General features: G+C 42.8%; 1 protein-coding gene across 2 annotated transcripts in view; it reads right to left on the bottom strand.

Annotated features, from left to right (window-relative positions):
• Positions 1 to 14,983, bottom strand: part of SYN3 (synapsin III) — a 288,932-nt gene that overhangs the window by 42,257 nt on the left and 231,692 nt on the right. For both annotated transcript variants that reach the window (XM_060245551.1, XM_060245552.1), the window contains exon 6: positions 8,167 to 8,229. In XM_060245551.1, coding sequence (XP_060101534.1) covers positions 8,167 to 8,229 — 63 coding nt within the window. The remainder of the gene's footprint in view (positions 1 to 8,166; positions 8,230 to 14,983) is intronic.

Here is a 14,983-nt window from a genome sequence, read left to right as displayed (position 1 = left end):
TGATGATGATGATGATGATGATGATGATGATGATGATGATGATGATGATGATGTTAGGATTCACTACAAGCATTTGGGTTTTATTTTCTATTTAGTTTCGGACTACGAAGCTAGATTAAGGCTTCCTCAGGGTCATATTGTTAGAATTACTGTTAGGTGATTAGAGTTCAGTTTACTGGGTAGTGTTAGCAGTGTTTGTAGATTATGTTTGGATTAGCATTATGAGGGAAAGGTTAGTGCTGGGCATGGAAACAAAATAGGAGCCTAGTTCATATAGAATTGATATTTTATTATTGCTGCCATGGCCTTGGCCATTAGTACTCTATCCATTTTGTATGAGCTGAAATTTTCAGATTGTCTTCAAATGCAGCAGCCCACAGAATACATCACTGTGGTCTGGTCTAAATGTTGCCAACACAAAGGTTAGCTCTCTTAAGGATTAAAAAAACCACTCAAAACTATAACTGCTTTCTATAAGGATAGTGAAGAGTGCAACAATAACTCTAATACTTCCAGAGCTGGATTAACAATTAGACCAAGCAGTCATTGGCCTATGGGCTGCCACACATTTAGAGGCCCCGGACTGGCTTCTGTCCCCTGCTTGCAGCCCTCCCATCTTGCACATGCAGCCAGCAGCTAAGCTGCTCTTTGCCCAACTTGCCTGGTATGGCGGCTGCTGGCATTGTCACCAAGTGTGCCTCTCTCTGCCTCTACCTTGCAGCTTAGTAAAAGGGGCTTTTATGAAGGTGCCTGCAGGCTGCGGCAGGAGCCATGGGTGGTAGGGCAGGTGCTCAGACTCTGAGATAATTTGCGAGGGGGCCCCTGAGATTTTGATGGCCTGGGGCCTCCACAGAGTTTAATCTGGCACTGAATATTTCAAGATGCTAGCTGTTCAAGGATCCCTTTGGAGAAGACTATGAAACGACAGAGACCAGCTGCAGAGACCAGTCCACTCTTGTCAATTTTCCTAGGCCAATGTTATTTGGCAATCAAATAACTAGACAATCCCCCCCAAGAGATTCTTCAACCCCCCTCCCCCCAAGTATTTGATCATCTTGACTGGGTCTTCTTATGTACAAAATGAGAAGTATGTTTCATGCATCGAACATGTGGTTGTTTTGAAATTGTAAAATAGATTAAGATATAGGTATTAGATGATATCCTAACGCTTCTTTAGATGTTAGATGTTCGATGTTGTATGTGATGTTTGTGTTAAGTTTTGTAATATGTCTTGAATGTTTGAATGTTTGTTGATTGTTAAATGTTAATAAACGGAAAAATTTCCCCTCCAAAAAAAAAAAAAAGAAAATCTGCAAAAAAAAGAAAAAAAAGAATTCCCAGATCCTGGATGTAGTGGCAGTGATATTTTTGTCCAGCTATTTTAAGTAAAGAGGGACTGCTGATATGAGTCAGAATATGCATGAATAGGATGCTTCATTGTATGCTATGAGTTTTTTCTAAGAAAATGTTTGCCCCTTGTCAAATAAAGAGTTTAACTTTTTTTCCTTTCCTCTTGAAAGCAAACAGGTTTTGACATCTTGGGTTTTAAAACCTTGGTTAATTCATTTTCATTCCCAGTCTTCGAAAAGTTCTAGTGATGAGTTGGCTGGCCCCTTTAAAAGGCTTTTGGTGTTTTAACAAGACACAGTGGCTCTGTTTATTTCTTTGGCTAAATTTAACAACAACAACAACAACAACAAAAATCCCACATCCTGCATAAGAAAATAATGTTGACTATGGCATTGTGAACAACAAGCTTTTAGTTTGCAATGCTGTAAAACCATTTGATCCATGAATTGAATTAGGAAGGTATTTTTCAAGAAGCTCTGGGGCTGGTATGGATCTGAAGAGAGCTCTTTAACTGGTCTAATTAGAGATGCCTAAAAATAAAATCAGAGTAACAAAAATATACATAACCCATAAATGGGAGCCGTTCTTTCTCCTCACTCTATATCTGGCATTTATCTCCTTTCTGTAACCGGTCAGGGAGGGGTGAAGGGCCTGTTTGAGGGAATTTGCTACTCTGAGCTCTGTTCCTGGGGCACCCAGGGTCAATTTACCACATAAATGACAAATAGTCACACAGTAAGTGCCTTATGCTGCACAGCAAGTCCAGGGCCTAAGACATCTGAGGGAAAATGGTGTCCACTTATACATTTATAAAAATGTCTTCCTTCCTCTATCCATAAGAAGGCTGGGGGGGGGGGGGAACCCAACTGGCTTTGATGCTTCTATTTTAATGAGTAACTACCAGTTCTAGGTTTTGCTGAGAAATTATTGTTTGTTTTTCACTCTTTCCCATGCATGTGAGCAGACTGAGTGCAAACTCATATGCATGTTAAAGACAGCGAGGATATAATAATAGTAATTTTTCCAGGTTAATTTTATTTGAATTAAAGGGTTTTGTACATGCGGTAAAAACAGAGGCTGAGATTATGGTGAGGTTCATGTGTGGGGAGGCCTTAAGCAAATTGTCCTACCATGTCCTCCCCACTAAACACACTGGCCCATCATATATATTCATGTGTTCACTCTTCAAGAGGTGCCATGATAACATGCCAGTATGCGCCTCTTTTGATGCACCTTTAAAACTGGTCAGCACTGGCAGTGCTAAAAAGAAAATTGCTCTAGATTCCTTCTAAGTGTCTCTTCCAATGCGAGGCTTCTGTGAAACTGTAGGTGTCCCTGGATCATTTCCCATTGCTAATGGGTGGATGGACAAAATGGCTTTGGTATCTAGTGGAGCGTCTGCAAAGCTGTAAGCATATGCTTCACCATGTCAACCCTTGACTTGCCAGATGATACTGCTGCTGTCCAAGAAATGCCACTGGACAGATGATGCTACATATGCATTATACTGTCTACTCAGACTGGCAGTGGCCCTCCAGGGTCTCAGACAGAGGGGTCTTTTACATCACCTGCTACCTGACAATTTCAACTAGCCAGGGATTGAACTTGAGATCTTCTGCATGTTAAGCAGATGTTCTGCAACTCTTTCACAGCCCCTCCCCACTGAACCAGAAGGTAGATTGCATATGGCCAAGGTCAGACACACATAAACTGAGAAGATGGGCATGGATGAAAGCCAGATGCATGTTGGATTTTATGCGGTTGTCCGAACATCAGCATCTGGCAATGGTCATTGGCTTGTTCGTGTCCCGAACTGCCACGACTGACACACGGACTTTTTTGATAGTACATTAAATCCAGAATAAGAATGCTTCCGACGACTCCCACGCATACTTTCTATGTTTGAATGCTCCATTGTAGCTGACTCGTCGCAAGCGCACATCCGCTTCCCTACGAGAGCCCACTCCAAATGATATTGCGCAAGCAATTGTTGACTCAGCCTTCCAACCTTCCGAGGTCGGTAAAATATGTACCCAACTTGCTGGGGGGGAAGTGTAATGAACGAGGAAGGCAATGGCAAACCACCCCGTAAAAGGTCTGCCGTGAAAACTTTGTGAAAGCAGCATCACCCTAGAGTCAAAAACGACTGGTGCTTGCACAGGGGACCATTCCTAAATGCGGCGGGAGGCAGATCGCCCACCTTTGCTGTCTCCCTGCCAGGGGAGAAAGATGACCCACCTTTGCCATCTCCCTGCCAGGCGGAGAGACAGCAAAAAGAGTTGCCATGCTCCCCCTATTTAAACACCACGGCGGGGTGTTTAAATGGGGGGGGGGGAGGAAGATGACCCACCTTTGCTGTCTCCCTGCCAGGTGGAGAGACAGCAAAGAGAACTCCTGGGCTTCCCCTTCCTTTCCGGGTGTTTAAATGGGGGGGAGGGGGGCAGATCGCCCACCTTTTCTGGCACCTTGTAAAAAAGAAAAGCCAAGCACGATATCCCATGGTACTGCGCTTGCGCGAGTGTGGAATGCCATCTCAAAAAATGAAGTCCGGTTGAGACCTCTGATCAAGCAATGACTGGACCAACGCTGCTTAGAACTGAAGGATGGAGGGATTTCTGATCAGGAGATTCGTTGTAAAAAAGCTGCGGGGTATAATAGTGACGGGTTAGGGATGGATTTAATGGTGAGTGTGACCGCGGCCTATGTCCTTCACACTGCAAAGCTAAATTCCTTTTCACATCAACAGGACACAGTTATTGTGCACATTAAAAAAAAGCAACAAAGCAGCAGTAAAGGAAATGCAGGGTGTGACTACCCCCCAAAATTCTGACCTGCCTAAACATTACTCCAGCTGGAAACCTTGGCCTGAAGAGCAAAGGATAATAAGCACACCTGATTTCTCCTTTGCTCTGATGTGGTTGCATTGGCCAGATGGATTTCAAATTCAGAGCCATTTGCTCTGCTCACAGCTGGCATTAGATAAATAGTTGTACAAACCATAATGCATTAACAACAGTGCTATTTTTAAAAGCTAAAATAATTTAATCTTGTGTTCCTATGTAAGTATAATTAAATTTTGCACAAATTCAGTCATGGAAAATTGGTGGGGTTTTTTGCATTTAAAACATTTGGGAATTTAAATTTAATTTAACTTTAAAAAACCCCAAATCCTAAGGCTTTCCTGAAGTTCAGAAGAATGGCAGGTAACAAAATGTCAAATATAATACTTGTCCAACTCGTTTATTAAACTATAATTGGGAGTTTGGACAAATTCAACAAATTTGAACTGTCCAAAATGTCCCAAAATGTCTGGATAAGAGAAAGAAGAAAGAAAAGGCAAAACTTTAATAAAAGCTAGTTTCCTACTGTTGTTTCAGTTCACCTTAGATCATACCTTTGGCTGCCCCCCTAAATTTAACTTATTCTGGTTTTCTCTGAGCTTTTGATTTTATCAATATGTTTGTATCTCAGTGTGAAAGGCAAAGTATGAATATATTAAATAAATATTCTTAGCCTTTTTGTTGCTTTCAGCATAGAGTAACATGCATTTTACTGAGCCATTCGTGGGAAGGGCGGGATATAAATTCTAAATAAATAAAATAAAATAAAATAAATTTTTAGAATCATGACACTAATAAAACAAAGGGTGATTAACATGTGGAATTCACTGCCACAGGAGCTGGTGGAGGCTACAAGCATAGCCAGCTTCAAGAGGGAATTGGATAAAAATATGGAGCAGATTAGCCACAGTATATTATTGGAACTATCTGGGGCAGTGATGCTCTGTATTCTTGGTGCTTGTGCGGGGGGGGGGGGGGGGCAAAGTTGAAGGGCTTCTAGACCCACTTGTGAACCTCCTTATGGCACTTGGGGGGTTTTTTTGGCCACTGTGTGACACAGAGTGTTGGACTGGATGGGTCACTGGCCTGATCCAACATGGCTTCTCTTATGTTCTTATGTGGGCACAGAGTTGGCATCTGGGGGTTTGCAGGCTGTAACCCTAGAGGCCCTGCCTGTGTTAGGAAGTGCCCTTTTGCAACATACTACAGAAACAGAATAGCCTACCCCCAGATGCCTGGGTGCAGATCCCTCTGGTACAATGGAACAGGCAGTTTGGACCAGAACCAATGGGTTGAAATTAAATTAAGAGACTATGGAAAGTCCAGAGAAGGGCAACTAAAATGACTAAAGGTTTGGAACACTTTCCCTATGAAGAAAGGTTAAAATGCTTGGTGCTCTTTAGCTTGGAGAAACGTGACTGCGGAGTGACATGATAGAGGTTTACAAGATTATGCATGGGATGGAGAAAGTAGAGAAAGAAGTACTTTTCTCCCTTTCTCACAATACAAGAACTCATGAGCATTCAATGAAATTGCTGAGCAGTAGGGTTAGAACAGATAAAAAGAAGTACTTCTTAACCCAAAGGGTGATTAACATGTGGAATTCACTGCCACAGGATGTGGTGGCAGCTACAAGCATAGCCAGCTTCAAGAGGGGTTTGGATAACAATATGGAGCAGAGGTCCATCATGGCTGTTAGCCACAGCGTATTATTGGAACTGTCTGGGGCAGTGATGCTCTGTATTTTTGGTGTTTGGGGGGGGCAAAGTGCAAGGGCTTCTAGCCCCACTTGTGAACCTCCTTTTTTTGGCCACTGTGTGACACAGAGTGTTGGACTGGATGGGCCATTGGCCTGATCCAATATGGCTTCTCTTATGTTCTTAGGACTGGGTTATTTAAGTCTACAATCGTATTTAATGGTGGGTGGGGAAAAAGAGGTGGCTTGGTAGATGGATTTTGTTCTGTTGGATACATATCACTGTGGAGACAGAATTCCTTTCAGTGTAGGAAACAAATCTTGATAAATTATAATTTCCCTAAAGAGATGGGTGCTTGGACGTTTCAGATAAACATCACTTGTTCCAAGAACTGTATGTCTAATCAAGAGCCAAGGTGTTTATATGTTGTTCAATCAGAATGCAGGTGATGTGCCATCGATAAAATGCTGCTTCACGTTCACAGATCAAAAGCAGTGGCTAATCCACTGAATGGAGAAAAATCCCAGAGAGTCTGGGAAAAACAAACAGGTCCCTTTAGGCGGAAAAAAACAGTGTTTGGGGGATTTCTTTCTTGGCAAGCTACCATCTTGGGGGAGGGAGGAGAGAGAAAGAGAGAGAGAGAGAATCTCTTTCTTTCTTTCTTTCTTTCTTTCTTTCTTTCTTTCTTTCTTTCTTTCTTTCTTTCTTTCTTTCTTTCTTTCTTTCTTTCTTTCTTTCTTTCTTTCTTTCTTTCTTTCTTTCTTTGTAAAAATCCCAGAAAACATATGAACGTATTTTGTTTTGGAAAGAAGAAAAATAGTAGGAGATTTCAGTTCAGTACTATCCAACCGCAGGGTCAACCAGTGCTGGCTGCCTTTTGCAGGTGGGAAAATAAAGATGCTCGAGGCCATGAGATCTTTGGCATATGATGCACTGAAAAATGACTATTCTGTTTTCTCTAGACTTCAAAGGTCAATAAAAACTTCAAAGTAGCCTAAGAAACCTTCATAGTCAAGCAACTGCTTTACTTTGAAAAAAGTTCAGGTCAATTAATCAGTCCATACGCACAGCCTTATTGCTGTCCACAGAAAGCTGAGACCCCTGGCCCTTAAGACTGGACATGGGATGCCTCATCTTTCTTCCTATTCCAAAGCAGGGTATTTGACTACGTAGGAAGGTTTTACAATATTTGTAGAGAGAGAGAAGGAGAAGATGGGAGAAGCAGGTTGCTTTTTGGCAGCTCCTGAACCCTCGGCTTGACCCAAATGTCCTTTTATGTGTGTAAAATATATCCAATTTTTCCTCACACTTCCTTCCAGGAGCACCAGGCAATGTATGTCAGTCCAACCACTTGAGGCAAAGTCAGTTCAATGCTTAAGCAGCCCTACAGCTGCTTAGGCACTAAACTGGTAGGGAACATTGGTAAGGTATGGAAAAAGGCAATTGGCATGGTTGTGGCAGTCATTCCCTCCCACTGGACCCACTCTGCTGCTAACTGGCAGCAGGCATATCCTCCCCCATATGCCCCAGTGGTCTCCACAGTTGGCTGCAGAGCATCTGTTCCATCTGCCTCAGATCCTGTCCAGGCTGCAGAGGAAGAAGCCCATAGTTCTTCCTGGTTCTGGCACCACTGGGCTACAAGACAATGCATGAGACATGGATGAAGGGAGGCATCCCCCCACTCCTGCCACTGTTAAGCTCCAAGATTTACAAGGTGGGAAGTGCAGCTACTTGGGGTGACAATCATATTTCAGCAAGCTTCACCCTGACCTGGACAGCCCAGGTGATCCCAATCCCATCAGATCTTGAGCACTAAGCAGGGCTGACCCTGGCAAGTATTTGGATGGAAGACCTCTAGAGAATTCCAGAGCCGGGAAGCAGAGAGAGGCTATCAAGCCACTTCTCTAAATGTCCCCCATGCCCCAGCAGGAGTTGCCAGAGGTCACCATGACTTCCAGGCACAGGGGCACGCGCACACACAAAATTTAGAAACAAAACCAAAAAAGCACAGTTGCCCCACTTCATGCAGTCTACTGACTTGATCTCCCCTCTCAAGCATGCTGCAATCTGTACCCTTCTGCACTGTGCAAGCAGCTTCAGGCTAGGACCAGCTTCTGGCCTTGCCCTTCTGAGTCATCTTTTGAAAGATCTGAGAACGCTCTTCCACACCATCGTGAATGAGTATAGGGCACATATATATTTGCCTGAATGAAGGTGTGTGTGTGTATGTGTGCGTGTGTAAGTATGTACAGTTTCTGTCAACGTTGCCTCTTCCTTACCTTCCCCATTCCTGCATGAGCATGCCCCAGCTTGACGACAACAGGGAAAGTTGGAGTTGTGAGCTGAAAGAGAGAAGAAGAGCTTATTAAAGAACAGATATATGGCAGTCTTTAATGGGCCTTATTGATGGCCTGTTCATATACATGCCGGGATTTGAGGTGACCACAAATGAGTTCCCAAGCATGTGGCAAGAGAGGAATGAGACTACCAGCAGCACAAAGGACTAGGATGCCAGCAAATGTTTCCAATAACATTTGCTGATGCTGAAAGGCAGAAAAGGTGGGCTTAATATCATGTGCAGAGTCCCCAGATTACTGTCAGTGCAAGATTTCTTTTAAAACCCTGAGTGACTATTTTATATAGCCTAAGTCAGCTGTTGCTTTTCCTATGCAAGTTCCCTGGTCCCTGCCACTGCATGAATTCTTCTGATAACATGGAACGTTCATAAACTTTGTCTGACAACTGAGGGAAGGCGGTTAGTCCAATGGCATGCGGCTGGCAAGTGAAATATCACTTGGCAGGGTGAAAGCAGCCTCATGGAAAAGCTTAAATTTATTTTATTTTTAAATTTGTATGTACTTCATTTGTACCCTGCCTTTCTCCCCACTGGGATCCACCTTGGTAGTTTACATCATTCTCCTCTCCTCCATTTTATTTTCACAACAACCCTGTATGGTAGGTTAGGCTGTGAGAGTGTGACTGTCCCAAGGTTACCCAACAAGCTTCCATGGCATGAGTGGGGATTTAAACTGGGTCTTCCAGGGCCTAGTCCAGTCCAGTGGGGTATTGTGGTTAGAGTGCTGTATTAAGGGGAGGGATGGTGGCTCAGTGGTAGAGCATCTGCTTGGGAAGCAGAAGGTCCCAGGTTCAATCCCCGGCATCTCCAACTAAAAAGGGTCCAGGCAAATAGGTGTGAAAAACCTCAACTTGAGACCCTGGAGAGCCACTGCCAGTCTGAGAAGACAAGACTTGACTTTGATGGACCCAAGAGGTCTGATTCAGTATAAGGCAGCTTCATATGTTCATATGTTCATTAAGGAGACCCGGGTTGAGATGCACGCTGACACCCAATGACACATTGCATTTTCCACAGGGATGTCCACAAGTTGGGTAAAGTCATGTGTTCAAGTTCCAGACTTCTCAAACATGCATACGCCTGATTTGGATTGGGACCACAGGAGAAAGAGGACTTGAACTTTCTTCTCTGTGCCAATTTCCTGACCTAAAACAGCCCTGAGGAGCTGCTGTTTGCTCCATTGAAGACATAGTATGTAGCTTATCAGTGCATGTGAATCCCCCATTGGGGCAAACAGTAGCTCCCAGCAGGGCTTTTTTTCTGGAAAAAAAGGTGCCAGAACTCTCAAGGAGGAAATAAGGAGAAATGCATGAGTGCCCCTCATGAACTTTTAAAACATTTTTTGAGAATTTTGTTTCCACTAAGAGATTCTGGAACTCCATTCTGCCGTGTCCTCCCCCCACCCCCCAAAAAAGCCCTGCTCCCTGGGACTGTTGCAGGTCACAGAACCTGTGTGGGAGAAAACATTCTCTCTGTGCACCGTGACTCTATCAGAATTAGGCCTTCTGTATACCTGGGAAGAGCCAAACTTCAAAACACATCCCTTGCAAGGAGAAATGTAATGTGTGACTGGGGTTTCAGCCATGAAGGTCACTGGATGATCTCGGTCTTTTCAGGGCTGTGTTTCTGGTACTTATAGTTCACGTACTGCCTGGGAGAGGAAGTTATTCTCTCAATACACACTATTGCCATTTTGCCACAACTTCAGTGTATGTGACCACATACCTTCTAAAATCTGGGTTTTGGGAAGCACATACCATGGCTGAAAAATGTATGTTGTCCATCTCACACAAAATGGTGATTATATTGAGAGATGCAGCATGCCCTCCTAGGGTTGCCAAGTCCAATTCAAGAAATATCTGGGGACTTTGGGGGTGGAGCCAGGAGACATTAGGGGTGGAGCCAAGAACAAGGCTTTGACAAGCATAATTGAACTCCAAAGAGAGTTCTGGCTATCTCATTTAAAGAGACGGCACACCTTTTCAATTTCTTCCTTTCATAGGAAAGAATGAAGGATAGGGGCACCTTCTTTTGGGGCTCATAGACTTGGACCCACTGGTCCAATCTTTTTGAAACGTGGGGGGTATCTTGGAGAGAGGCACTAGATGCTATTCTGAAAATTTGGTGCCTCTACCCCAAAAAACAGCCCCCCCAGAGCCCCAGATACCCGCAGATCAATTCTCCATGATTTTCTATGAGAATAAATCTCCCTAGGGAATAACAGAGTTCCCAGCAGACATTTCCCTCCCCTCCCCCCGCTTTCTGATGACCCTGAAGCAGGGGGGAGGGCCTCCAAACCGGGGGATCCCCTGCCCCCACCTGGGGATTGGCAACTCTATGCCCTCCTGGTATGGGAGATAGAAGTGCCAGAAACGTTCACATCTGAACAGGGCTGTTCTCTCTCTCTCTCTCCCCCCCGCCCCATAATCTACTTTATAGGATTGTTGTGCAAGCAAGATGGGTGAGGTCAGAACCAAGTATGCCACTTGACTCCTCAAAGGAAGGATGAACATGTGACAGTGGGTAGAGATGAAGAGCGTCTGGTTCATAAGAGTTAGCCAGATTTTTAGCTATAGGTATAACAGAAGAACAGAGAATGTATAAGTTTCCAGGAGGATACAAAGCTCCTTGAATGCAAGAACTTGTTTTCTGAACAGAGTTGGTTTCCAAAATAATTCCAAAATTTCAGTTTTCCTGGTTCACACTTCATCATTTTAAAAGCCCCTGTGAGTTTTGCACCATGCAGCACAGTACATCAAATCCGCAGCTTCTTCCTTTCCACACACTGAGTGTTAAAACAACTTTTGAACTGAGAATGCTATTTATTTTCACATTCTAGGAACCTTTCTCCACACCTAAAGTAATTGGAAACAAGTTGGTCTCATTGCTCCTGATAATGTCTGTGTAGTAGCAGTTAACAGGGTTTTCTCTCTCCCTAGTGGTTATTAGCAACCTCAGTTTAGTTCATTTATAGCTGCTTGGTGCTCACGATCAGTGCAAGAAGAACAAGCCATATTAATTTACAGATTTATTAACGGCTCTTCTATGCAATCACAATTCCATTAAAAACTGCATTCACCATTGCCTGACTTAACTCAAACTGGTGCTACTGATTGTAGTTAATCGTTATTTTTATTAGAAATGGTCCAGTATATTTATATCCAAAAGCATCTTGCAGGCTAGCCAAAAATGTTTATGTGCCTATGTTCCCCAGTTGGGCCACTTATACCATACTCAAAAATATCATTTTAAGTGTGAACAATGTGCTTGAGAGAGTATCATGGAGAAATATTTTTGCATTGACTCCCAAGAAGTATTTTTGTCTGGTAGCAGCTTATCATGGAGGAGTTAAAGCCTACTGAAAACCTTCTGAAATGCCTTCTTTTACACAAATGAGCAAAGGCTTCCTCTGTAGTTAGCATGAGAACATCAGAAGAGCCCTGCTGGATGAGATCAGGTCCAACTTGTCTAGCATCCTCTCTCACACAAGGGCCAACCAGTTTCTCTGGAGGTCCAAAACAGGTCATAGAGCCTAAGGCTCCCTGATGTTGCCTCCTGGCACTGGGATTCAAAGGTTTACTGCCTCTAGACTGTCTCACTCAAGCAAGCAGGCATGTGTTGAAGTCATGGCTACTGAGAACTGCAGTGTGACTACCCAGGCACAGATTCCCACTGGCCCCTTGTAGACACATTTTTTTTTTAAAAAAAATACAAAATTAAGAAGGAAAGAGAAAAGGGGTGTGCAACCTGAAGAATGTGTTTGTGTGTATGTGTATTCACACCCACCCACACCCACAAAACACAACACAGACCTATTACGGAAGGAACTCATCCATGCTTAGGAAAAAGTGTCTTCAGGAATCCGGTTTCTCCCATTTTAACTTTTTGTTTAATTGAAAAATAGCCAGTGTTCTCTTGTCACATATGAGCTCTTGATGTGATTTCAGATAAAATAAAAGGCTGAACAAAACAATTACAGATACCTAGGGCAGTTTCTGGCTATGGCTGAAGCCCTGAGCTATCTGTCTGGGCTAGCAGGCATCGTTCTGGCTACTTCTTTGCACTTGCATGAAATCAACATGTGGCAAATGGACTGCCTGACTCCTCAGACCCCCAAAGCAACTTGGGCAATGGGGAGTTTGCAGCTAAAGCCACCCCCCCCCCTCTTAGTGGCATTGGTTGAGTTAACTTGCAATTATGATTTACAATTTTTAATCAGATAAACCAGAACTTTTATATACTACACTTTGAAGAGACGGAAAGAAATTGGTCCCATTCCATGTATACCCGAGAATAAGAACTTGGTGTGACCGAAATATAGATAAAGGATGTTGTCTCCATCTGCTGTAGTTCTATATATAATGACATTTCAGTACATTCCATCACCGATGCTCTGTGTGACACACATGCTGCACATCAAAAAGGTTGGGCAGAAGGAGGATAGTCACACTTCAAAGATTTATCAATTCATTCCTGAACTTCAGCGCACAGGAGAGAGGGCTCCCAAAAAAGCATGCTTCAGTTATTCATTTGAGACATCATGGTTTAATTAAATGACTTATGGGTCCTATGATTGTCTGAATGCAGGCTGATCCACTAACTATGGCGAGTTAGTGTCTGTCAAACTGAGACCTGAAACTAGAATCTGAAGCTGATTTATTAAACACAGTTAATCTAAAAACATGGTCTCGCATGATATGTGAACAATGTAGCTACCCTGTAGAAGTGTTCAGACAAGCTAGAATCAAGGCAGATCAGCAAGACAGGACTACTTTACTCAATAGGTCCACCAAGCAGGTTGCTTAGGGGTGTGGCCCTGGGGGGGGGGGCGGGTGGAAATTGGGCACCCACCCTCCCTGGTAGCATGGGGGAGACCTGCTGCGAGCAATGAAGGAAGAGCCGTTGCCCTTCCCACTTGTAGATAAAGGCCCCACTAATCAGCTTATTGACAGGCCCTTTCATCTGCAGCCTCCCGCACATTTTAAATCTACACAATTTTATTTCTGTGTAATAAAATCTGTGTGGGAAATGCAACAAGACCTGTTAAAATTAGGATTGCGGAACATCACTCTTGAATTAGATTTTAAAATCTGGAAGCTCCACTTACTTTTCACTATATCAAGGCAAACCATACTACTGATGACATGAAATTCATTGTTTTATATAAGTATTCAGGTCGGCAGGACAAGGGACAGAATATACAGAAATTACTATTAAAGGAGGAGACCTTTTGGATCTTTTGCCTCCAGTCGCTTGCACCTAGGAGATTGAATAACTGTGATTATTCATTTTTAATTTTTTTTCATAAATGCTTACAATTTTCGTAATTTAGCTTTGTAGTATGCTTGCAATGTTTTCTGGTCACTTTGATAATTCGAACAGGTGTGTTTGATCTATGTGACTGTGAGTTTAAATGTGGAGTGAGGCTTTGCACCAGCATAGTGATATGCTTTGAGATATGTGTGCTTGTCTATAGTGACCATTTAACAAGTGTGGGTAAGAATTCATTTCTATAACTGAATATTTTAAGTTTGGTTGAATTGTATATCTGGTTGTATTGTGTATTTCTGTGTTTATTTTAAAACTTATTTAGCTAAAGATGTGGTAGTGTTCTGGAACCCCTCTTTGAAAATGTGGCAGAAAACAGTGTGTCAGAAATGCTGGCTACAAGCTCCGTCAGAGGTGGCTTTAAGTAGTCCTTGAAAAATACAACATGAAGAGCAGATGGCACAAGCACTTTCCCCTTACAAGTGTTTTATTCTTTGTTGCTATTATTGTGAAGCATTTTGATGGGACTCATGAAGGAAATTATGAAATGATGTTTATGAAGTAGTCATATTGGGACTGTTGTGAGTGACCTTTATGAATGATTGGATTGGATTGAATAATACCTTTTATGTGAAATTAAGTTGTATATTTGATGTGTAATGCTTTGTATATCCACATGAATTATTGGAGACATACATATATATTAACATTAACAAATAAACTATATTCAATATATTTGTTTATTTGTTCACAGTTTTCTTGTAGTATTGCTGTTTCTCCCATGAACCTCCCTTTTTGTATTGTTGTTACCACCTGGAGATTGGCAACCCTAATCCTAAGTAAGACAGTCTGTAGTTCCCTCTCTGTTCAGAAGTATCTGAGATACTAACTGTGCAGTCCTAAGCAGACTTTCACTCTTCTAAGTCTATTGAAGTCAATGGGCTTAGAAAAACTGAAATTGCCAGCACCAGGGTCCATGCATTTATTAGGGTTGCCAGATCCTCTAACCTTTGCAGCAGGAGGACTTGGGGGGTGTTCTGGGGTGGTTAGGGTTTTGCCTTCAAAACCACAGAGTTTGCCCAAAAACCAGAGTGTCGTCATGCAACGTCCTCAGTGTGATTGCTTTACCTGGAAGTGATGTCATTGTGTTGGGGACATCGCACAGCAACGTCCCTGTTGGAGGTGGGGTTTCCCCCTGACTGGCAGCAGATCAACTCCCTGAAAGTTGGGGAACCCCCGCTGGGACCTAGAGGCTGACAACCCTAGTATTTATATAACCTCATTCACCATCCTCCTAAAGGAAAGTTGAATATAACTAAGAAACAGCTCTCCAAAGTTTAACCAGGGAAAAAAAAGTTGGTAGTTAAGACATGGACATAATAAAACAAATACTATTGTTTGGTTAAGATCTGCTTTCTTAAACAAGCAAGAAAAAAACAGGATGAAATCATTTAGATTTTCCAAACTGTCCA

The sequence above is a fragment of the Heteronotia binoei genome, chromosome 8 (assembly GCF_032191835.1).
Source record: "Heteronotia binoei isolate CCM8104 ecotype False Entrance Well chromosome 8, APGP_CSIRO_Hbin_v1, whole genome shotgun sequence".
Classification (NCBI taxonomy): Eukaryota; Metazoa; Chordata; class Lepidosauria; order Squamata; family Gekkonidae; genus Heteronotia; species Heteronotia binoei.
This window is presented reverse-complemented; position numbering and strand designations above follow the sequence as displayed.